Consider the following 25,604-nt stretch of genomic DNA (forward strand, 5'->3'; position numbering starts at 1 on the left):
TTTAGGGAAACTCAGGCGCGCGCGGGCTTGGTCGTCGACTTGTAGCGTTTGCAGCTGGTGACGATGCCCAAATTTTCGCGATTCATTCGGTTCGTTTTTCGAGGGGAAAGTCCACTCCTGTTTGGTAGGCTAGAGTGTCCAAACAATTATCTCCCATTAACGGAATTTTGATCGCGTAGTTAGCCAGCCAATTAATCGGCCAAAGTGCAGCAAAGTTTTGGATTTATCGGTAATTTAGTAGGGTCATGGGACTTTGACGGACTAATAGGACAATGGTCAGCGTTGCACGTGATTGACCAACGAACAATGTTACTGGCTTCGATTACTTCGTTAATATTCGTGCAGCATTAACCCCCTGCATGGAATTGTGCTTTCTTATTGCCCTCATTGTTTCAGAGACCCGACGGCTGATTACTAATTACCACGCTTACGAGTTTCGTAGACAGATTGCTGCGGGTTTCCGCGATTAGTCATCGAACTTTATCACTCTGCCCCCGTTGTAACTTTATTTTTCATCAGGCGGAGTAGTTTGCAAACTTTACTGGATCAACGAGGAAAGCTCTCGATACTTTATTTCGAATGCTGATCGGACCTTGATTGTCCGAAGCGGCAGTGCCTTGGCACGAAGTAACGAAAGTTCGAATAGCTCGTTAATCCTTAAGATTCGGTGAAGGTGGGCTTAATTAAACGCTTCTAATCCGGAATGTGGCGCTGAATCTACCGAATGGATCGGAAGTGCTATGGTAATTAGCGTGCTGCAACATTACAATGACGTAGATCGTAGATTCTGCGAATCGCTACGGAAATTTCCATCTATTTCACCAGCCACTTCGGGGATAATCCGCCAGCATAGGTTGAGAGTGGTTCCCTTGAAAAGGTACTCGATGCACGGCTGGAATGGAATATCGATTATGCAGGAAAGAGTCTTGACAAAACACCATTGACTGGTAGGAATTATTCCCATCCATTTAATTGATGCGTAGTGGGTGCACTCTGTTGATCGATGCAACAGGTCAGAGAAACATTAGTCGGGAATGTGTGCAGGCGATGGGCACAATTGGAATTGCAATGCAGGTGGCACATAATCAAATGCAATTCGTTACAATAGAAGTGGGAGTGTATTGATGAGACTTGGTGGAGGGTTGCATTAGAAAGGAATTAGCATATTTCACGTTCATTTACATTTGTTTGCCCCTACTTGAGGTGAGCACATTTCAGTGCTCGTATAGATGAAGCATCGCCAAGAACTTTTATCATTTTCATTAACCAACTGCTCCTGGTGCAGGTTGTCTGCGAATCCAAGGGATTTCAAATCAACAAGTTTTTCACAATTGACTAGGCAATAATAACGGAAAGGTATCTCCGTTCCGTGACCAGAATCCGTATTCTTAACATTACCGGGTCTCGTGCTACATTTATTTCTCGCGCACCCGCATTGTCCGTTGATTCGACAGTGGAACCCGATTACACAAGCAGAGTAGGGAATTGCATACCAATGACTGCCGCTGTGCTTGCGAGCGAGAAAATATCGATCTCTCGACGTATCGAGGAAAGCTGTTGTCTTTTAATACGACGGCACTGGGGTAACTAGGGGTGGCGACAACGCGCGGTGGCAAATGGGCCGATTAATTTAATTATAATAAACGCTGACCTAAAGTGATTACCCTACCTTTCCACCTTCCTCTGCTTCTTTTCTCTCTGGCTTCTTGGTCCCTTTTTTCCTATCTGTCGATAGTGATTGGTGTGTTCCCTTCCTGACTTTTCGTTTTAACTTGTTAGCCTTGATATTTATTTTGCCCCCTTTTCACTTGTTCGCTTCGTCTGATCCTCCCTCTTTTTATTCTTTTGCATCAAATTTCCAGACGGACTTGTAAAAGGGGGAGCCAAATATTTTACTGCAAACACAGAATTTCGTATTAGGAAAGTCGATCAGAAAACTACCCGAGCATCTCAGATTGCAGAGCTGACCGTTTGTGTATTCTTTGTCGAATACCATTCCCCGTATAGTTGTAGTTACGATTTCTTGTTAATCGCTGGATTATTAATGGCATTACTGGAGTAACGACTTAAATTGAACGTCAAGCCTTTGCAACGATCCTCGGCATGACCACTGCGTTCCGCTGTCACTGTTGGACAAGGGATTTTCCTGTCAAGTCGCCCCGTCAGATCGAGCTGCACGTGGAATTGACAGGAAACCGGGTCAATGCTCGAACGTTGGAAAGAAACGGTGTACCGTGTAACGGAACATGCAATTATTCCGTTGCAGTGAACCCAGCTCGCTTCTCTCATACTAAATATGCAATTCCTTTACTGACTTCCCGTATTAATTGTCACCTCTGCTGCTGCACTTTTAATCTTTGCAAAATATTGCAGCGTCCATCAACTTCTTCGTAAAAACTGAATTAAGGCGTAACATCGACTTTCCCCGAAGTCGAAGCGCCCCCGACCCCTCGCATCCATTATTATCCACAAAGTTCTCTACCAGATTGGAGTATCCGATTAAAGCGCGTCTATTAATGACTATTTTTTATTATGAGAGTTCGAGTCCAATCTCTGCAGCTCGTGATCATCAAGCTGTAATTTTCTAGCCTGCTGGCTAATCGTATTACATCGCAGCTCGCCTGTATTCAATTCCCTTAAATTGAACTTTACGCTAATCGCGTTAATATCAATTAGTGCTCTTGCACGAGGTAGCCAACGCCTCTGATGTTATCAGCTTAACAACCGCTCGGCCCGTTTCTTTCGTCCCTCGATCTTGCAGCTTCCGTTCTTGCGAGTAGCTCGAAATCCCTGGCGCGGATAACAGAGCCGCGAAGATTTTATTCTCCCCCTTGCACCGCGCCCGCGGAGCAACCGCGTGCCCAATGAAATTTCATCGAGTTTGCGCGGGAAACTGGCTGCACGGAGTGCACAACACGTCGCGAACTGCCTTCTGCATCCAGCGACGAAGCTATTCGGACAAGTGCGACGGCATTTACATGGCACTTAAATAGCAGCGTTCCACTTGAATGCACCTGTAGACTCGCGTCTGATTAAAACGTTCGAGACCCCTCGAATATGATTAAACCCCGCGGCAGCGCTCGGTGAAATGCAAGCGCGTCGATTCGATAAATTGACACTCGAGACCTTGGCAAACCGTGTGGCACGATGGAAGTGGCAAATATGTTTGAATACACCTGTGAAATTATAGACGAGGAAATCCTCGCCTTGCCACGAGGCATATGCACTCACTTTTCCATAAAATTGTTCACAACATTATCGAGTGGGTAATGCAGGTGATGCATAATACCCCAAAGCTGTTATTTAACGTTCCTCGTCTTAGTTGCTGCTGTAGATACTTCGAGTTTCTTGAAGCAGGTGGGCTGACTTATCGTCGACTCGCACTACTGATCTCGATTGCTCGTAGCTTTGCAGAAGTATTAGGTGAAAGATCTCGACGCTATTTTAGCGTTCGCAGTTAGGAAGCATTAGAGTGATTATCGTCAGGTAACTCAGCAGTTTTTATTAATATTTTTCCGGATTTTCACTCACAAGGAGAGTATTTTAGGTGTCCGCCTCCGATGATTTTGATTTTTGGATATGTTATAGAGGACCGAAAAATAAGAAATACGTATTTTTTTATTCTCCCCTGTTTACATATTTGGGGGGTGAAAGCTGCGTTCAAAGTTAGGGTTGAAAAATCATTTTTGTAGATTTTTGAAAATCTGGCGAGTCAGTCATATTTCGCATTCAAAGACACAAAATTCGTCCATTGACGCTATTCCCCTATCTCTAATAGTTCTCGAGATATTCCACAGAAATGAATTTTCAACCCTAACTTTGAACTCAGTTTTCACCCCCCAAAAATATGAAAACGGGGAAAAATAAAAAACACGTGTTTCTTATTTTTCGGTCCTCTATAACATATCCAAAAATCAAAATGATCGGAGGCGGGCACCTAAAATACTCTCCTTGTCAGTGTCACAGTAACGTATTCAACTGCAGTACTCCATCTCTGATCGATAGTAAAGTGACATTAAATATTATAGTACGGCAATTTAGCTGGAGCGACGAATTCCGGCTCCATCGGGGCAGTACTTGATACCGAAAATACTTTAGTATTTGCTCGAGTTGATTGCTTTCATTGAATCCTCGCACCTCCATCGACTCTTTTCACCAGAGACTTAAAGTATTCCCTTCCACGCCGGGATTCCATCGCGATAGAACGACTTTTCCGATAACTCTTCATCGGCGGATGATCCCGACGTCGGAGCGATGCGACGTTTACTCTTCCATCTCCCCTGAACATGCCAATTTTTTCTCGCTTCACAGCACACTCGGGTCTCTTTCAGGCGTCCGAAGAAATTCACGGTTTTAAATACGTTAATTAAGCTGATCGCCGGGCATCGCGTTACACTGTGTCTATTTAAGAACGACCTTGGCAGTAGCAATACAGATCAGCCTGTCGTTGCGTCTCCATTTCTTTAACGCGCTTGCAGCATCCCGTGGACTTTCCCTGGACTGAATTGGAAACGAGGATCGCGCCCTTAATTCCCCAGCTTTGCTGCTTGATCCTCCACGGTGCAAAATAGAGCTTGCAGTCCTGACACATTCTTGCCTGTTCCTTCTGCTTTGCTTGCGCCCTCATCTTCGATCAGGGCAAACAGAGGGAGCTTTCCCGTTTAAAGAGGAGAACTCTTTGCACTGCTTTGTACTCGTCCTGCTGTTACCCCTGATCTTTCGGCTGACCGGGGTAAATAGAATGGTAGAAACATTTTATTACTCCAGCAAAGTGCGTCGTCGTAAGTTAAAGAAAAGAGGTTCTAACAGCATCACATAGCAATTGCCGTGTGAAACGGGACTGGGGACATGACGTCCAATTATTCGAGTGTTTGAGTTTAAATGTTGGCCTTTGTTCGTGCGATGGTCCCAGTGGTCACTCCGCACACACGTATCGCAGCCTGAGACGCTTTTCGCCGAGCCTCGTTTTCTGCTCATTAACAGCTTCAAAGAGCATGCTGGAATAACGTGTCCTTATTTTTCTCTAGTCAAATGGGCTTGATGAAACGCGTGGGATGCTCGAGGAACGTTTTCCCGCGCTTCCTTTATCTCGACCCCTCTTTCTTCCATTTCGAAACGCATTGTGCCGTCCGATTTTTGTTCTTCCCGGCATTGTCTCCAGACTTCCCTCCGAGTCGCTGGGGTCAAATGGACTTGGCTCAACAATTTTATTGTCTTGGCTATTTAATTCCGCTCTCCAAGGATTATTATTCCTGGCGAGATTCCTGGCGGTCAAAGGGGGAGATGGCGAGAAACTGGTCCGCCAAACGATGGGAATTAAACCTCGCTAGCGAGACGGTGATGCTCTTTGTCCATTGAACGAAATCAGTCCGTCTAACGAGATGTCAATCGTGTTTGTTCGCAGGTTGCCAAGCTGTTCTCTTACACGTGGACGATGGGTCTGTTCCTGTGCAAGTCGGTGCATTACATGCAGAGCGTATCTGCCATATGCTCGGTCGTCACGCTCACCGCAATGTCGATTGAAAGGTAAGCCCGAATTCGTTACCCATTTCACCCTTGGTCATTTTTTCAACTGTATCCATGCCGCAGATGTTACTCGATCATTTACACAGAACACATTCCTAAAAAGAGTACTCCACTCGATTCCTATTCATCGATTTCCAATTTCATTGATGAGAAGCAACGTTACGGAAGCCCTAGATCTCTGGAATAAATTAGTATCGGTTATTCCCTTCTGCTTCTATCTTCCTTTTATAGAAGGCTTTCGAGCTAGGTGGTGCTTTTGAAGAGGATGTTTTTTTTTATCACTTTAATGAAATTGAGAATTCACTCGACAATGTGCATTTGGAACGTGTAATTACATTTAATTGATTCACTCAAGCGAGTTGCCTGAAATTCAGCTTATTTATAACCGCGCCAGTAGTCGATAGAGCTTCCTCGACGAGCCGGCTTGAAACGGCTCGCTTTATCAAGAGATCTCACGCCCATTAATTCGTAGATCCCGGTGCAATTTTATCGCCCACGAATGCCTCGAAGTCCTCGGCGTAATATTCTCGTCGTTCTCCGTTTCGTTTGTGATTAATGGACCAGTGGGATTATAAATTTGGCGGCTGCGTTACGTGACTTTTCCAATAACTCGCGGCGAGCGCGATGCTCCGCGCAGACGGTGCTCCAAGCATCTCCGCTTCGAGAACATTCAACAACAATATGACAAGGTTTGATGAACGAGGTTCATCGATCCGCGTGTAGTAAAACATTCAGTATTACATGGCCAACGAAACGTCATGTCTCTGGGCTTTTTTGCTCACGATTAACCTCGACGTCGGACGCGCGGAAAGGGGAGCTCCGAATAACAAGCGGAATTCATTGGCACAGGATAAATTAATTTATTGTCCCCCTGTTTTTTAGTACCGTGTCTGTGTGCACTTCACCTCGCGTGTCTCTGATACCAAAGGATCGTTTGATAGAAAAGTCTGCCGCGATTTAATTAAAGCACATGGTGACGAGGCGATGGAATGGGGAATTATGAAAAACAGTAACGAGAGGAAGTTGTAGGGGAGACCGGGGCTAAAAGTTCCGGGGGTAAGTTGCTCCGACGGCTCTATCTTCAAAATAAAAAGAGCGTTGTACTTTAAATTATTTCTTCCGTGTTAGTTGATCACGCCACTCTGTCGCCCACTTTAATAGCGTCTGCGACAGCGAATTTGTAAGCAAGGACCTATTAGTCGCGTACCAGATAAGTAAAAATTTTTCTATCATTACTTTTTGGTCTATTTCGATTATTTAACGTCGATATTATAGATTGAATCGTTCTGATGGATCAATTGACATTTAAGAACATGGTGTAATAGTGTTTATCGTTTGAATACATGTATAAGCAGAATAGTCTTTGAAATTGCTACATGTGTCGGTAGGGGCTAGTTGTTACCGTGACTTGGGGCACGATATTATGAACAAAATAAAAAAATTGTCTTCATCACCCACCATGAATGCATTTCAATTTTTTAAAAGAAGGATACGAATGTACCAGACCTAGCCACGTTTGCCCACTCTCAGATTTCATTTGCCCACCCTCCAGAATTTAAATAAAAAATAAAAACCTCGAAAAGAAGGGTACAGGTGGAGCGATCGCGTTAAAGTTCGATTTTTCTAGAAAATATTATCAAAATCGTTCTTTCAACGATGCAGTCCGTTAGTTTAGACGTAGAAGAGATTTGCTCATGCATTAATTTGGTATGCCCACCCTCCAGAATCGAATTATTAATAAAGATAGCCAAGAAGTGCGTCGTTGGAAAGAATTCGAGAGTATCGCAGACATCTGTTTACGTTTCGGCAGTGGCACTCGGCGCTGCCACCCTTTAGGGTGTCAGCGCTGCGTGTCGTCATCGAACGTGCCGAAACGTAAACATATGTCTGCGACACTCTCGAATTGTTTCCAACGACGCACGAAAGTCAGTCGGTCTACAGAGTTCGGACGCAACTCTTGCAAGATCGTGCATTCATTTACGGTTTGTGAAGTAACTGTGAGATTATATTATTTTCCGTTGTGCGATATCATTGCGGTAATTAGTGAAAAATGACTAGAAAACCACTCTGGTGTTATTCTGCACATGCTGCAGGTGTGTGAAAAGTGTGAAGTATTCGATGAGCGATACAAATTCAAGTGTCGTTCGAATAAAGTGAGAAAGAAGTGTGTGCAACATTTCTTGGATAACACGTCACCAACCACCTTTAACCCTTACGGTAAGAACAATCGATTTTGATAATTCATTCGAAAAAAAAACAAACGGGAAAGTATTCGCTTCAACGGGTACCGCACTTCTTGGCTATCTTTATTAATAATTCGATTCTGGAGGGTGGGCATGCGAAATTAATGTATGGGCAAATCTCTTCTACATCTAAACTAACGAACTGCACCGTTGAAAGAACGATTTTGATAATATTTTCCAGAAAAATCGAACTTTAACGCGATCGCTTCAACGGGTACCGCACTTCTTGGCTATCTTTATTAATAATTCGATTCTGGAGGGTGGGCATACGAAATTAATGCATGGGCAAATCTCTTCTACATCTAAACTAACGAACTGCACCGTTGAAAGAACGATTTTCATAATATTTTTGAGAATAATCGAACTTTAACGCGATCGCTTCACCTGTACCCTTCTTTTCGAGGTTTTTATTTTTTATTTAAATTCTGGAGGGTGGGCAAATGAAATCTGAGAGTGGGCAAACGTGGCCAGGTCTGGTACATTCGTATCCTTCTTTTAAAAAATTGAAATGCATTCATGGTGGGTGATGAAGACAAATTTTTTATTTTGTTCATAACTTTTTTTTGGAGGGTGGGCAAACAAAATTTTTTTTATGGGCAAACGTGGGCAAACGATGGACAATCATTTCCCACCGTCAAATCATTAAAATGTTTTCATAGGGGTGCTGATGAAATTTTTTTTTATTGCCACAATTTTTTTTTGAAGGGTGGGCAATAAAATCGATGTTTACCACACCCTGTCCTCCCCTTGTATGTCAGTTCGCGAGTGTCAGCGAAAGGCAGGCAGGAAAGAAATCGTTTTAAAATCCGGCCAACGTTCAAGCACGCCCACGCAATTTCCCGGAAGGATAATCGCGTCCCTAGATAAAGGTTGCGTTTTTTGGCGCAGCTCCAGCGAATTTCGCTCGCCTCTTTCTTTTGTCGCCTTTCTGAGGCCGTTAGCGCGAGCACGACTGCGAATTGTCTTTCGGCTCGAATTTCCAACGGGTTCCAGATTGGCTCAGTCTTCTCTCCTTTCTCGCGATCCCCCTTTCCCCCACCTTTCCCACGATGAAATTAGCCCTGCGTCTCATTAATCCGCCTTCGACGAAGGCGCCCGTCGTCGGATAATTAAAAAAATTTCGGTCGAAGCGGAAGTCGCGTGCCAATATCGACCGATTTATGATTCCTCCCGCGAGGCCGTTGCTCGTGTTTGCCGCTCACGTTTCGCTTTAATAGAGAACCGATAAAATAGGCCCCCAAGACGCCTCGGACGCGTGATCCGACGACCTTGCCCTGCCCGATGCGCGGCCATGCTTAAAATTTATTTGATTCCAAGGGGAAATTGAACCGCCTTATCATCGCTCCCTCGGCTCAGCCTTTTTTTTTTATTGTTTATCGCTAACCCTGTTGCTGCCCAATGCACGCAACCCGAATGAAACGGATAAATCCTCACAAAACTGCCCGTGTTTCTCGTTGCTCCCGCGTATCAGATGCGGTGAGAATGTTAAGGGAGATAGCGGGAGCTAAAGGAGCAGTAAAACCGAGGAGAGAAACTGGTGTCGTTCCGCCAGGCTTATTTCTGTGACACGCGCTATGCATAATGTTCGTGGATCAAGGCTATTGTTCGGCTTTATAAATAACTGTGACAAATTAACCGGCACGTGCTAAATATATCACCGCGGAGGAAAAAGAGGTATGCCGAGGTATGCTAGCTTTATTTCATAGACGACGACGAGCAGGGATTCTGAAATGCTCCTGTAAGTATAACGAGACCTACATACCTACCGAACTGTTCGAGCGAGGATTTCAGGCAACGATTTTGTTGCTTTTTATTAATCATCTCCTGGCACCTGTTAAAGCGGATTTACGGGAGAGCTTTCGTTTTTTCCATGGAATTTCTTTCCGCGATACAACCGTGCAGCGAGGAATAAGCTTCGCGTCCGATTTTTAAATAATCAACCGTGTTGGCAGCGACTGATAGGCAAGCGAAAAAAATGGGGGAATTATTAATCAATGGTAAAAGTCGACTCCGTGCTCCACGTTCGCAGAGAAACGAAAATATGCCTGCTCTAACGTCGATTGTTATCTACCGAGCCTCGATCAGTAATAATGTAAATACTGAGGTGAGGGACGCGAGGGTGGTAATAAGGTACACTACTTAATAAACTCAACAAATAATATGGTTTATTTTAAGACCAAAAAAAAAACTACTTTAAAGAAGATATCGAGCGGACGAAAAACAACCGCTCTACTCCAGTCTTTCTAGCCGAATGCCCAACGGTCGCGTTCCACGTGCACAACTTTTGGAAAAAACCCAGGCCCTGAGAACAAGGGAGGTTTCGTCGCCAGGCAAATCCAACAGTCGCGAAACCTTCGCTTGAACTTTATGACCTTACCTGGTCGCCTTCTACTCCGCTGGAAAATTCGCTGCTACGCACGCCTACAATACGTATTCCAATTATTCCCCAACAATTTTGGTGGTTCGAACTTCCACTATAATAGGGGTAATCGATTTCCCGCAGTCCCTATTTCCCTCTCCAAGCTGGAAAATTTATCACCGTAATATACCGCCGGTGATACCACAAAATTAAGTGAATGTTGCGCGCGAAACAGCCTAATAAAAGTTTCTCCTCCATCTGTCCCCGAAATCGTAACTCGCAGCCACCGAGTCAGCCGAATCACATTTCGTGTGGCTGCGAGAATCGTGACCCCGAATTTTATGGCCAGCGATGTGATAGCTCGATTACCGAACAGGATCGATTCTGTACAGTTTCTGGGACGGTGGGAGAGGGTGGTCTTCACGCGACGCTAACCGGGGCGTAATTTTACAAGCCAGACCCGTTTAATTGATTCGCGTTTCGCGAGTAGCACGGCCTAATTGACAGGGATTATAGAGATCCCGGTGACACTTTATATTCATGGACGCGTTCAACCGGAAGGGAAGCGGATAATCGCGGTCGGTCGGTTTTCGCTTAATTGCGAAAAAGAAAGAAAGGAGGCTGGACAGAGAAAAGCTGCGGAAATAACCGTGGCCGTAAAACGAAGCTTCGCGGAGATTTTTCGCGCCATTACCCTGTTTCATCGTCTCGTTTTAATACACTTTTCCCTTTTCATCGCCTCTTTCAGTTTGGCACACGAATGCCCCCGTTATCTCACAGCTTTCGAACGTCGTGCTGTCGGGAATCGCGCAAGTTCTCCCGCGACGGCGTGTTTCATCCCCCTGGAACGTCGCGCTTCATTCGCGGAGGAGAATTGGCAAATTGAACGCAGCATCGTATTCGTTTAAGAGAACACTAAGGAGTGTCGAGCGGCGATGGATTTTGCAAGACAGGAATCCGAAGCTGGTATCCACATCGGACTAATTGAAAATTCCACTTGTGTTGCAGGTATTACGCGATTGTTCATCCTATGAGGGCGCAGTACACGTGCACGATCAGCCAGGCTCGCAGGATCGTGATCGCGACTTGGGTGACGTCGTTCCTGCTTGGTATTCCAATGATTTTCACGCAGGTAAAACGACGCCGGGGACGGAACCATATAAATCAATTTACAAGCCCTTGTAGGCCCGAGCGCAAGGTGCCGCACCGCGGTGCACTTTAATTCTGGACTAGGAAACTCCATTTACGGATTACGTTCTTTTAACCCAGGAGTCCTTGAAACTTTTCTCTCGAGAGAGAGGAGCGTTTCATAAAATAGCACGTCGGCTTTTGCTGCTTCAGCGATCCGCAGGATCTCGCGGTATTACAGGAGATGAGATCCAAGTCTCGACAAACTGTAAACCCTTCCATTTGCTAGGATCGATGGCTATCGATAGCTGGTAGTCAGGCGTCATACTTGATAGCCTACAAAGATCTAGATTTTAATAGAGATCGCAATTACGCGACAACACCCACGTTTTACCAGCTGACCCTGCTATCATTTACCATTAATCAGGGTCAGCCATGCAATATTATCTCGCGAGGAATCCGAAGGGTCTGTACCGTGAAACTAGCCACCCCTTTTCAACGTCCCGAAGCTGAAGCCCGATCTAATTACCAGTCGAAGCATTCGCTGCGACTGGATGTCGCTCGTTTCTCTCGCGTGCGTTTCGCAGAAGAAGACATCGGGAACACACTCTCCTTGTTGCCATTTCGATTTCCGATACTCCTTTTAGGGCGATCGCTGGCCTGTGTACACAAAGTAATACGTAATACGTGCAGAATCGACGCGAATGTCTGCCGTTCGTTTCACGGCAAAGAACGTCTATTTATCGGAGCGTTAAGAAGATACTTTGCCAGCGGGCAAGATGCGGCAGCCAGGAGGCGGAAAATCGAACGAAATCGCGGAGTACTTTCTGTCGAAACGGGCCCCGTCCCGCTCCACGTGTTTTCTGGGGCGTTTTCAAGCACTTATGCGTCCAGGTAGTTTGTCGTAGCTCGGTGATGTAGGATACCATCGAGCTTCTGAACGTTTCAGTGTCCTTGCTCAACGAGAACTGATTGTTTGCTGTCCCCGGCTAGGTGCAACGGCTCAGCCAACCTCGTTCCTCTAGTTCCCCTGTTTTAATTACTCCCACGCGTACGTGGGTTGCAAATTAAAGTGGGGAGGTCCGATAAGTGTAATGGAAAGCATGGAAGTTTTCTTTCTCCCATAGATAGGAAAGCGTTCGCAGGAGGCAGTGGGACGAAAGAATTAATGAAACATGCGGCGGGGTACCTGGCTTTCACGAGTCTCGTAAAGTAAATGGCGTGAATATGATGATAAAACGTCCTCATACGAGAGGGGAGGAATCGTATCTCTGTACGTGCATGTGTTCCGAGCATTTTAATAAACGTCCCTTCTATGGAACCGTAAAACCTGCTTTACTAGAACGCTAGGCTGTTGCATTCGCAGCTCAGTTCCAGAATATCGCGTTAACGTTCTCTCCTGCGGGCGCCTGATCCCGTGTCAGCGGAAATGATACAACTGTGCCGTGCGTCGCTCCGCGTTGAAGTGATTTTGCGGAATGGAGCGGGACGAATGCCGTACGAAACATTGGGATTATATACGATTGCAATTAAGTAGACGGGTCTGCGAAACTAGATCGAGTTTCCTTTTCAATTACTGGCAACGGTTGCAACGGTATCAAGCCAGGCTTCGACTTAAATCTATCGCACGTGCGTCGGAAGAAAATTTACGAGCAACTTTTTCCTTTGTGAATTTAAATGATTATAGTCCTGCCTTACGGACGATAAGGCTTACCTCTCTAACGTACCGTCGAGTTTGCTCTGATCTGCTCTTCCTCTATAAGGTAATTCACGGTCATGTTAATTGTCCTGAGCTTGTTGCATTGATTTGTTATCATGCCCCTCAAAGGTCTTTGCGTCCGAGACCTCTCTTTGCCTATTTACGCTACACCGTGGACCCCATAAACCGTGCGATGGAAGAGTGGAATCGGTGCTGTGATGCCATTGATCTGTTTACAGGTTCGCTTGACCGGTTCCCTGCGCATTTATTTAGGCATCTTCTATCGTAACAACAAAATTTTCTGTTGCTCCGTGATTAGGCATAAACAGGCGGACTTTTATATGTATTATTAGTAGTATTTAAAAAGTTTATGTTATGTTTTTGTTATCTATTATTATCTCATCTTAATTTATCTTTATTTTATTTTATATTATATTATTTTATTTTATTTTATTTTATATTATTATTTTATATATATATTTTTTCTTTCTCTCTCTTATTTTTATCTTTCTATGTAGTAATGGTAATAATTTTGTATCTCTGTATACTAAAGGGTTTTCCATTAATAATAATAATAATAATAATAATAATAATAATAATAAATCAAATACACGCCGACCGGGGGGTTCTCTTCTCGCGTGGCTTGAAGCGGAGCTGCGTGATTGGGAACTTGGGAATGGCCGAGAGAGTTCGCTGGAAAATGTGGTGGTCGGAATTATTTGAGGAGAGATCCGCGAACACCGACGATCATGTTTGTTTCAGACACACAAAGTGGTCGGGCAGAAGGTGATCGCTTACTGGTGCGTACGCGATTCGGACACTGGACTCCTGTGGCGTGCACACGAGGTTTACATGCTGATGCTGGTCCTCGTGGTGCCCCTGACCGTTATGACGTTCTGTTACACGGCCATTTGCTGGGAAATCTGGCGAGTCATGAAGCGCCGCTACCACATGACGTCTCGGCACGCGTAAGTCCGAATCTTTTGTCCTAGGAGCCGTGTACTTTCCACTTTCCTCCTGATTCAAGCAAGGATTAATTATACCTCGCCAGTGACGCTATCGATAATCTAGATCGACGTTAGTGTCCCTAGCCCTTGGACGACAAACTTTGGCACCCAACGCGCCCCAACGAGCCTGATCCGATAACCAGGCTAGAAACTACTTCGCGCTTTGGTAATCGAAGCTCAACTTCGTAAATTAATTTGACGTTCGAGGCGCACGCACCTTGGATGACAGTTTCGTATCTTAACTTGCAAAAATCGCATTCCTCGGGTCGATGGGAACTCATCGAGCTGGACAAAGAACAGGGGGAGCCCACTGACATACAGGGCCGTCGAAAACACGCAGAAATCAATCGACCGTGCTTCTGCCCCATTATTCAACCCTGAGCTTACATTCTGCGCTTCTCTTGCAATTCTTACCGAGCGCTCCACTTATCCATTCACTACCACTGCCAGAGATCGTATCCCGAGGGGTTCCCACATCGAGTGAACGCGGCTGAAAACCCGTGCTTCATTCACAGTTGTGCGAGCTTTGCTTCCCTCGACAGAGGTGAACGAGAAAGCATGATGGGAGATGTGACGTCGTCTGCAGTGTGGCTCTGCGTAAATCTCGAGGTTTTCCAGTTGCAGGTATCGAACCTAAATATTAGTCAGGCATTTACGAAAGTTTGGAAGTTTCAAAGTATTTGGCACCTGTCAGTTTAATAACTAAGAGCAGTGCTTTCGTTATAAGTTTAAACGTTCCACCGAAGGGAACCCATCCGCTTTGTCATCCCTTGATCATTTAAACGGGTCCGAAGTGACCCTCAAACCCTCTCGCATTTAACCTTCCTACTTTCCAGCACTTTTTACGCCGTAACGATATTCTGTCCGCAGAAACGTTTAAGTTCTTGGTGCCCTGGCATTCCATGTCGCCGAAACAAATTTTTTCACTGGCCCATGCATTATGCATTCGGTATGTAACGGGGCGGTCGCGGCGCGGTAATTAATGAAAGTTATTATAAGAGTACAAGGTTCGCAGAGACTTCCCCCGTCCATTTGCATTTTAATTGTCGCGACCGTCAAGCGCCCCATCCCACTACGCAAGTGAAAAGAATTCCTCCCCTAACGCTATTAATTTTGTTTACTCGGTTCAGAGCGTTTCGCGCGAGCTTCGAATATGATAAAACTTCCGCTGCGCTCTCCATTTTTGCCCGATCTTTTTCTCCCAGTCGTTTGACAATTTCCCGACCACAGTTCCAACTTCATTTCTCACAGAATTTAAAGAAATTGCGCGGCTTGCAAAAGTTGATAGAAGTATCGTTGAACTTGAAGCGAACTTGACACAGCTGAGCCCGGTTTATGCTACCGATGTCGATATCACGGCGACTATCGAGGACCCGTTCTGTTCCAAGTATCGCGCAGTCTACCCACGAAGCGGAGTAATTGTTTCAGCGTTCTTCGGAGCCGCAAGCTCGCCGAACTTATCGATGTACCGAAAAGTTTCTCCGGCGAGGTGAAAACTTCTCGATCCCTGCTCGGATGCACGCTGCCTCGTTTTCGATCCCCGACGCGAGTAACATCGCCTCTTGGAGATCCATCGTCGTTCATCATGCTAGTTAAAAACTTGTAGGGGAACGAGATCTGCAGCTGACTTCAACAGCGATATCCCTTCACCGTCGGCCGATTTTCAGCTGAACCATCGCCGGGAAAGTGCAGCTGCACGCAATCCGCTGGTACCGTTCCGTCGACGGTGATTTGATGTTTATTTACGTCGCTTTATTGGCTGCGTAATTCACGGTTTAAAGCTGTTCGCGCACCCTGCGAATGCTCTAGTAATTTTCAGATCCTGAACGATCAGAGCTCACGATGCTTCCATTTCTGTAGGTAGTTAGGATCGCGATGTTGACTTTGATAGAGACCTTGTCGAATCTCTTTTAAGCAGGTGTCGAATGAAACTGTAAAAATTTTCAATCAATTATGAAATAACTCTAATTTTATGACAGACAGTTTTCCATTCCACGCATTTCTGTGTAAATAAGAAACTTTAATTTCCTTGAAAATAGAAAACAAGTTCTAATTAAACAGGAAGATTTATTCTGCTCGAAAAAACTTAAAGTTGTGTGAAGCAGATTTCCTGAAAATGGGGTAGATAGATTCGAAGTTGAAACCATAAACCGTTCGGAGAAAATAGTTATATAAGAATCACAAAATCACTGCTTCTAATTCCTTAAATTTACTAATTAAAAAAATATTCCTAACTTTTATATTTTACCCTTAAATATCTGTTCAAAAGTATATGATACTATAACTGTTAAAACTGAACTCTCACAACAGAGTTAAAGTGTTAATATTTTTAACTTAAGTTCACTTGAAACTGAAAGGAAATGATTTAAAAGTTAAAAGTTCGATAAGTAACTATTATTTATAAAAAGTAACAGTTTCATTCGGCCGCTGCTTTTAAGAGTGTTATTTATAATCGTCGAGAAGGTGATCTGCCTTTCCTGAGAAAGGATTTCTGAATTTTACATTATACAGTCGAAGTGCTTTGAGGGATTTCCTTCTACTAATCGGTAGCTTGCGTTTGTTGCAGGTTGTCTCCAAATAACCTCGACACAGAGTCGATACCCATGGCAGAAAGATCTGGCGAGCGAAATGGACGTCGCTCTTATCGAGAAGACAGGCAAACGGAGGAAGAATCTCGAACTATGAAACAGGTTCGTTGGACGTTGAATTTTCCGGAGTTTGATGAGCTTTTAAGCTGATCTGTCTTCGCATCAGATGCCTATATCGTTGCATTATTAGCCGAGCGATCCGAAGACCCAGTTTCACGTCGCCGTAGGTGAAAGGAAGGTTCGATTCGTCGAGAGTAGGTTACAATGCTCGTCTGTCTTCGAGTAAAGAGGGTACAAGAATGGCGAAAAGTTTCTCCAGGCTTAATTGGAATTCCACGGACGTCGTCGAATTAAAGCCACTTGATTTAATTCGCAAAGTTTTGAGGTATCGTTGAAATTTCCGAGCGACTGGCACCGTTTCCAAATTTGCCTAAACAAACCGCCGAGTTTCTCATTCGGATGATAATTATTGTGCATTTCAAGCAGCCCTCTCGGCTGCGTAAGACTTCGTTACAAAGCTAATACAACCGGGGAAGAAAGGATCGATCAAATGAACGAAAAAGAATTACTCTTCCACTGAAACGTTATCCCTCCTTTACAATTTACAATGTAACGGTGATCGTTCCCCGATTCAAGTAGTCGTCGAATGAAATTAAATCAGCCAGTCGGCGTGGGATCAAGTTTATTTGTCGAGAAGATTCAATTTCAATAGCCAAGCGCAACGTAGGGCAAGAGGGTCGCGTTAAAGAAGTCCTGTAGCAGGTCGATCGGAGGCTGCAGTTTCACGGGGAATTGTGTTGCGTGGCAGGTGGTGAAGATGCTGGTGGCTGTGGTGGTGCTGTTCGCCATTTGCTGGGGTCCAATTCTCGTCGACAACATGCTCACCGCGTACGGGTTCTTGCCACGCATCAAAACGGGAACGTACAAGCACCTTAACACCGCTTTTCAGCTGATGGCTTATTTTAACAGGTAGGTCGAACAAAGCGCCACTTTAAGCCGATTCTCTGGACGGTGGACAACGTAATTCTAGAGTATCATCAGACTCGCGATTTTATTTATGTTCCATCTAGCAAACCGTAGGCACTCTGTAATACGAGTATCGTTTAATCTCGCTTCGTCGAATACTTGAAGGTTCGAGTATTGATTGTAAATTTTCATCCTGTAAGTGTCCAGTAGATTTAATCGCAAAGTTACTGCCGAGTGCAATGACAAAGTAGATACCCTCGACAAGATATTTTCCACCGAATCGAGATCCTTCCCAGGCAAACAGTGCCGCAGATGCGACGGTGTTTAATTAATTCCCTTCGAATCGACGCATTTTCCACCTTCAAACGCTTCCTCGAGACGCTCTCTATCGATCCCCTCGCTTCACTTATTCCCGAATTTCCCGCATGCAATGTACGTCGATTGTCGAGCCGAGAATCGCGGAATAATCGCTCAGTAACTTATAACACGGCCACAGTGATGACAATCCCCTCGAACACGTTGCATTCCAGCTGCATAAATCCGATCGTTTACGGATTCATGTCGAAGCACTTCAGGGAGAGCTTCCTGTCCGCAGCCTGCGGTGGCTGGTGGATCTGCTGCCCGAGAAGAGGCTACAGGACACCGGTGAAGAGGCACCCCAGCCTCAGCCAGACCAGGACCACCAGCGTCAGGTACGCGGATAAAGTCGCGCGTTGCACGGATACCTTTACGCTTTTTCTTTCCTTTCTTCTGCCTCCTTTCACGTAAACGAGGCGCGGCAGGCGCAGTCAACACGTCACTCTTTTGAATTTCAGATCCGTTTGGATAAATATGCGCGATTTAGCCGTGTGGTAGCCTCGGCGCGCTATAATCCTCCACCCTTTCAAGTAATATACATCTACTCCTTCAAATTATTTTACTTTGTAATAAAAAGGGGATGCTCGTTTGATCCCCCGCTTGACAAGCTTTCGATTTACGTACATAGCCTCTAATCCCCTTCTCATATTCCGGGCATTTTTGTCAGTCCACCTGTCGCGTGGACTTCTCGACGACGGTCAGAATTGAACGAGATTCGATTCGATGGGAAATGCTATTCCTAAGTAGGATTGTCAACGCGTTCACGGGAACGGGCCGCGAGTCTTCGATGGTTGCGCGATATACGTTTCGAGCTACGGGTTTCGAAAATCCGCTGAAGAAGGGGATAAGTCAGCCGGACCGTAAATTCCGCGGCAGCGGCGAGGTGTGCGCGAACCGTAAAACGATTTTACGCTCGTCTCGCGCGCTGCTGACTTTTACGGGTGTGTTTTACGAATTCGGGAAATGAGGACGGAGTCTTAAGCGGCTCGGTTTCAAGGAAATTGATTGCGCGTGCTGGACAGGCGAAGGTCCTTCCCGAGAGCTTGGAAAATCCCATTCTCTACTCATTTTCGCGCGCTTTAGCGAATATATGAATTAGTTTACCATCCAAGAGCCAACGAGCCTCTGTCGAAATAAATTCCAGATGTAATCGAGATTAAAATCTCGCGGAGTATCAATTACCGACGGCCTGATCGTTTATCGAGGGAGATTCATTGAAACTGTCGGGTTCATCGACGCTTTCATCCCCCCCCCCCCTTCCGCGAATCATCACCAGACTCTCCCGCCACTTCTGATCTACGTGGAAGGCTAAGTACCAATCTGTTGAATCCGTGATTCAGGTGGATACGAAACTCCATCCGGGAGTCGAAGCTCGACCCTCGAGCGACATCCACCCCGTAGCCTAGCCGTGACGCGTTCGTGCAGGTTGTCGGCGGCCCGTGAAACTCACCCTGGCAAACAGCGTTGTCCACGAGCACCCGAAACCCCGTATAAATACCACGAAACTTTGGCCTAGGGAACGGAGCACGATCTCCTTTTCTTTAGGTAAAGAAAACAAAGCAACAGTTCAATCGACAACGTTCCCATGAATTCACGCTTGCTCAGGCTCCAAGAAGACGATTGAGGCGCGAAGGGTTTCGAGAAGGGTGCGGAAAGTGTCAATGGTGGCAAAAGGGCGCTTCGTTCGCCAGGCGACCCTTGATGCTTTTTGAAACTTAGGTGGTTGGGCAAAATTCGGCCAACTTTCGACCCTCTTTAGATCCTCCAGGGTGAAACTACCCTTTCGATGGGCCAATTCTTTTTATATTTCTTATGATCCTCCAGGTGCCAGTGGAAGGAATGGTTTGCCGTCGTGGCACAGGGGTAGTCGAAAGTAGAAATCGCCCGATACGTGCGAACCAGCCAAGTTTGAGAAAGAAACATCGGGAATTTTTGGCAAACGAGCCCGTCGAGGGTCCAGAAGAGTAGAAGCTCGGAATGCGTACACAGAGTTCGTGACTCTTTAACGGGCCAGTGAATTCATCCACGTTCTCGTTGAATTAATCGCACAGTTTGTGAGTGGCGATGCTTCTTGCTGCCTCCTCCTTTCCCCCTTTCTCATTTAATATTCCGTTCAGATTTCTGTTGCAGCTCGCGTTTGCTTTCAGGCGACCGCCACGGAGCTTGGACACTTCCACCCCCTTCTTTTTTTTTTTCGTTGCGAAATTAACCTTCCCTTGCCACGCTATCGGATGCAATCCAGTTCGATTCGACAGCTTCTCGCCCAGTGCTTTCCAAGTGGGACATTCGTTGCGTCGGTCGCTTTATAACGGATGTCCTCGATATTCCACGAAAAAAGTTGCATTTGCATGATAAACGGGGAGTCGGGCGATTTTTGATCGACGATCGCGCGATGCCAATATTCCGATAGTTTCGCGGTGGATCGTGGGGGAGTTTCAGCTCGACGAACGGTGAGTCTGGGAGCTGGCTTTACGTCCGTCGGTCGGTGGAAATTTCAAATTCCGCGACTGAAACGTATTCGTTCTATATTCGCCCCTTTCCGCTGCGTCTGCTTTCAGATGGACTTGATTCTTTCGTGGTGCCCGGCCTACGTCGAGGCAGCTTTTTCGCAGGTAAACAACCACGGAGAGACGAACGAAAGCGGGAGGAGCGTGGCGCGAGCGAACGGAGCACGGGAGAAACTGTTCCCCGAGGTCCCTCGAGGAAGATGACTGCACCCTGGGTCGATTGCCTTCAGGACGTCTCCCGAACGAGCACCCCGATGCTGGGATATTAAAACGAGTACGCGGCGTAATTCATCTAGTCGAAGGTTTAATTAAGCGCCACACCTGAGCCCAGATTTAAATTTAAACCGAGCATACTCGAGGAGGCTGATTTCCTTCCAACGAAAGAGAATGGATGAGTAGGTAGGTGCGTTAAGTACCCCTGGCATCCCTCTCGCTGTAACTCGATCTTAATATTCGATATTCGTTTACTTGCACGCGTAAGAATCTCGGTGCAGCGGAGACACCACGCTTGAAATTTCCACTCACCGTTTAGGGTAGGTTTCTTGAAACGTTTCTGCGAACATTGAAGTACGCAGCGGTTTGAGAGTTCTTGTAAGAACGAAGAAACGTGTCGCGTTTCTTTCATATCACTCGGAGCGGTCGCTCCTGCTCGAGGCACGCGCAGCCGTCTAATTAGGTCTGTAATTGGTAAACGAGTTAAGCGTAATTAAGTGTAATAGTTGTCGATGATAAGTCGTCTTTGACTTTCGAGGAAAAAACTTGGGGAAACGAATCGCTAATCGACTGACAGGAGAAATATACCTACGTAGGGTCTTTGTGTACCTCGTTAATCGTGCTGTTTCATTCAAGCTAGGCTACTTAAGAAATCGTACCGTAGCTTTTATCGCGTGTATGCCTGCGCGAGCGTGTACACCACCTGTGCGTCGAGATCTCGTCAACTTTCAGGACTCCGCCGAGCGTAAGCCTGTTTTACAGAATCGTGCTAGCTTGGTCGAGGGAGATCGTAAGATACGCCTGATAGTATCGAGGCATAAGAAACTTTTCAACTAATAGTTTATAGCTCTCCTCCGGGCGTTGCCTGTAAGAGGAAGTCTCATTATCGCGAAACATTCGTAGAGTAACATTTTTGTATAGAGCTGTTCCCAACGCAGCGACACAATTATCTAATTAAGGGGACGAACGTTGGAGAAGCTTAATGATGCGCTGGTCGATCGACGAGCTCCCGTTCGCGTTAATTACCGTTTTGCGCGCGATTGCGAATGTGTGCGTGTGAAGGAGTGTGGCGCCGAGACCGAGGCGTTGCTTTGTAAGCCCTTTATATCGTGCGTGCTGGATACAACTGTTGCGCGTTCCCGCCCAATTCGCGACGATGTCACAGGCATCGCAAATTGGTTCTACCTTTCCTACGTTTCTGCATTTGTTTGTCCAGCATCGCGAATAGACGCAAACACAACGATTGATTGTCCACTGCGTTTCTTTGTATTTATTTTTTACACCAGACACAGACGATTCAGCGGAGCGTATCAATTTTTTACGTCGACATTCACATGTGTAAATATTTGAATAAATTGCGAGCAACTTGGACACCTTTTGCACCTGTGAATTGTAGCGGGATGATTTCCCAGCCCGGCGAAGCGATACGAAGAGGAAAGTTTATGAATTGATGACCGAAGCGCAGCCGACAAATTATTATTAATTCGTCGCGCTTCGCTTGGCCAAAATGCGCGCGGGCCTTTATGCTCCATAGGGAAAAGGAAGCTTCGAAGAAAGAAACAAAAAAAGCTCGTGGAATAAATTCGCGAGGATCAGTCGCTTAGGGAAATTTCAAATTACGCGGCGAGTTCAATTAAGTCCGCTGGATTCCAACAACGCTCTACTTTATCGAGCATATCATTACGATGTCCTGAACCAGCGTCGAGCTTCCCAACAATAATTTCAATACTGCCACGTAACTCGATTTACCGACCTCGCCCCTTTTCGACGGCTCCTTTCTCTTCTTCCTTTTTCCTTTCGGAGATTTCTCCCCCGTTTCCTTCCGCGGGGATGCTCCTTCCGTGCCCGGTAGTTGAAAGCGTACACCGAACTCCACCTGCAGAAGGAAGAAAAATCTGTGGAATGTGGACAAGCAAGGAATCTATCCCCGAAGGACAGAAGAAAGAAAACTATCCAACACCACCCTGCGAGTCACAAAATCAGACACTCGCACTCCCTGCGATCCTCCCGCCTCTCCCACTGGAAAGAATTGCGTCAGGCAGATATGAAACGCCAAGCGCATATCCGAAGAATGCAGTTACCCACGCGAATAACATCACGCAGCTCGTTTGTCATCCAGAGGACGACATCAGACCGTTGAAACATTGCGTGGGGAGTTTTAAAGGAATTTCATTTCTTACAGGCGCCTTCCCCCGTTTTCGCGAGCCCGTGAGATTTCTACGGACGAAAATACCTTTTCCTTCTCGCGGACCGATAGCTTCATATTGCCGTCGAACCTCGGGAACGAGAAACAGCCGGGATCCACGAGCTGCTTCAGCTCCCCGCTGAATATCGCTAACTCCTCGTGGCGTCGAAGAGTGTCGCTGAATTCCGGTCTCCTCGACCCCCTCCCCTCACTCTCGCCATCAGTTTTCCCTTTCTTCCCCCTTTTGCCGGACTTCCCTTGAGATTGCTCCTCGTCTCGCGGAATATTACCCTCGAGCGCGTCGATCACGCGAAGCTGGAACGTCAGCGGGCAGCTTCCAGTGTTCTGCACCTGAAACAGTTTCCCCCCCGCGGGGGGTGAAGAACGCTGGCAACAGCCGCGGATGGTAATTTGCTAGGTCGACGCACGGGCGACGGAGCTGCGCGTGGAAAATTCTCGGACCCCATCGGCGACGAATGATTTATTCGAATCAAGGGAGGATGTTCGCTCCTCCGGACGCAGCAAGAATTTCCCGCTGCACGCGAGGAGCGAATATTTTTCGCGAAATTCGTCAGGGTGGCGCAGCGATGAGCATTCCTCGAATTCTCAGGACTCTCGTTACAGCGGATCCGCTGCATAGTATTAAATTACCGAGCAGCCGAGTCCCGGAAGACTGATGCAGAAGTCGTGTCAGCTTACGGGGGGGGCAGGGAAATTGCCCGACAGGGCAAAGAGGCAGAGGGAAAGCGATAAGGGACAAAGGGAGAACACTCGAGGCATCTTCGCCTGCCGATTAATTTTTCAAAGTATCAGAGTTTAGTCGAGCGCCGTCACCCCCTGAAAGATAATACCCTTTTATCCGTCGCGGCACTGCTCGAGATTTTCCCTGGCCCCGCTTGAATATCCCTTCACTGATCGCGCTCGATCCTTCTGCCATGATCCGCGGAAAATTCTGTTACCCCCTGAAAGAGAGCGTCCGCGTTCAATTCGCAATTACTCATTGTTCACGGAGAATCAGAGCGTGGATTGATTAAATTGCCGCCACATCCGGGACGCTCCGCCTTCTAAATCTCTAGACCGCGATCATGGCAGGGAAGCTGGTCGCTTTGAGGTTGCAAAGTGGCGGGAAGTCGACGTCGCTCAGGCAAATCGAGTAGGGATTTCCCGAGGATTGACGCCGCCAGGAAATGTACTTGCGAGGAGTTTAGGGATGAACGCTTAAGGACGATTAAGCTCGACCTTACTCAATTAGCTGCCGGTGCGAATCGGGAGGGTAAACAGGGTGCAATGAGACGACGCCACGCGGGGGTGACTTATTAATCGGTGCCGGTTAGGGGCTCGAGATTTTTGCCGCTGGATCACGCTGGGGGAGGATTTATAGGGGTCCACGAGTAAGATTTATTCCAAGTTTCGAAAGTTTGTTGGTGTAGCAGTTTAGAGACGCTGATGGAGATTTCGTACAAGTTTTAGATTCTAATTGGGAAGTTTACTGTACGTGCCTCAGCAGACGCCGGAATTGTCCTTCGCCTTTTATGGCTGCTCTATTTAATTTAGCACGAACGTTAGGAGTCCTCCAACAAATCCTACTGTAAGTCCTATTACAGAGCTTCTAAAGATCGTGTTTGGAATGATAAATAATCAATCTTATTGCAATGTTTTTTGCGTAGTATATTCAACATACCATGGAACAAAAGCCCAAGGACAGATACTAAGAGTTAGCTCGACACTATGGCAAAATTGTTACCGCGAAAGAGCATCTTCAAATCGCCTTGCCAGCCGAGCGGAGTTACTTCTAATTAACGTCCGGCCCGGAGCATCCCTCCTTATTTTATTCAAGACATCGGAGAAGTTATCAGTTCCATTCCGGCGAAGTTGTATCTCCGGGGACAGGCTTGCCGTGCTACTTAATAAGCAGGCTGGAATGAGAGAGGACGAGCTCGGTTGCCTCCGGAAATTGAAGAGCTGCAGGAGATCGATGGGCTTCGTGGAATGCTTTGATGTTTAACTTTCATTAACATCATTTACTTCCACGGTTCTGGTTAAACCCCTCCGCGTAGGTCACGCGAGAACGCGGCCTTAATGAGAAATGAAACCAGAACGGATCCCGATATCGACCCCCCAACAGATTCGTCTCCTTCCTACCCCGCCTTCCAGAAGAATCAGCTGCCAATCGAGGGTGGAGAAAAAAGGTGGTAGAAAAAGGGTGTATCGAAAATGCAGGAGGTGTGAACGCTCGAACGAGGGGGGAGGATTTTCTGACGGAACGAGGGCGTGGAGTTGAGCGAGGGAGTTCGGTCGAACGACAAAGAAAACGACGTTCCTGTTCTCGAGATTCCAGCGGCGTCTTGGCGGACCCCTTTGATGGCTCGGCGAGCGTAATCTCCCGATATCGTTGACGAAGATGAAAGCCCGTATCGCGTCGCGTTTGCCCCGCGTGCCGGAATACACGATGATCCTCCGGCATCCATCAGCCAGGACACGTTGCCGTTGCGGTACGACAACTCCGCGCCCTGCCGCGGGGGACACAGATAAAGTTATCGGCATTTGTCGTCCCTTAGCGCCCCATTTTCGCTCGATGCATGGATCCCGGCGCAGCCAACTCCTCGATCTGGAATAATGTTTTTCTAGCTGGGCGGAGGTTGCCATTGATGGAACGCCGGCCGTTCTTCGCGGCAGTTCCTGCGGTCTTGATACCGCGCTTGGCTGCTTGGCCCCTCGAGCTGTTGCCTCGCATTCTTCGTACACTTTTTTCCCGGGGCAGGGTCCATTCTCACGGAGAGATTGAGACGTTCAGGAACACCACCCTCGAAAGGGACCGTGTTAGGT

General features: G+C 46.6%; 1 protein-coding gene across 7 annotated transcripts in view; it reads left to right on the forward strand.

The window, feature by feature from the left end:
* LOC143374998 (pyroglutamylated RF-amide peptide receptor) overlaps positions 1 to 21,964 on the forward strand; it is a 53,894-nt gene extending 31,930 nt beyond the window's left edge. Inside the window, exons 5-12 of one of the 7 annotated variants that reach the window (XM_076823670.1) lie at positions 5,405 to 5,526; positions 11,137 to 11,260; positions 13,718 to 13,923; positions 16,529 to 16,652; positions 17,359 to 17,519; positions 18,047 to 18,208; positions 20,021 to 20,323; positions 20,432 to 21,964. In XM_076823670.1, the coding sequence (XP_076679785.1) occupies positions 5,405 to 5,526; positions 11,137 to 11,260; positions 13,718 to 13,923; positions 16,529 to 16,652; positions 17,359 to 17,519; positions 18,047 to 18,208; positions 20,021 to 20,225 (1,104 nt within the window). In that variant the 3' untranslated portion in view covers positions 20,226 to 20,323; positions 20,432 to 21,964. Of the gene's footprint in view, positions 1 to 5,404; positions 5,527 to 11,136; positions 11,261 to 13,717; positions 13,924 to 16,528; positions 16,653 to 17,358; positions 17,520 to 18,046; positions 18,209 to 18,331; positions 18,481 to 19,213; positions 19,419 to 20,020 lie in introns of those variants that run through there. The other 6 variants (XM_076823672.1, XM_076823671.1, XM_076823675.1 and 3 more) reach the window with 6 other exon arrangements.
* Positions 21,965 to 25,604: the final 3,640 nt, after the last annotated feature.

The sequence above is a fragment of the Andrena cerasifolii genome, chromosome 12 (assembly GCF_050908995.1).
Source record: "Andrena cerasifolii isolate SP2316 chromosome 12, iyAndCera1_principal, whole genome shotgun sequence".
Taxonomy (NCBI): Eukaryota; Metazoa; Arthropoda; class Insecta; order Hymenoptera; family Andrenidae; genus Andrena; species Andrena cerasifolii.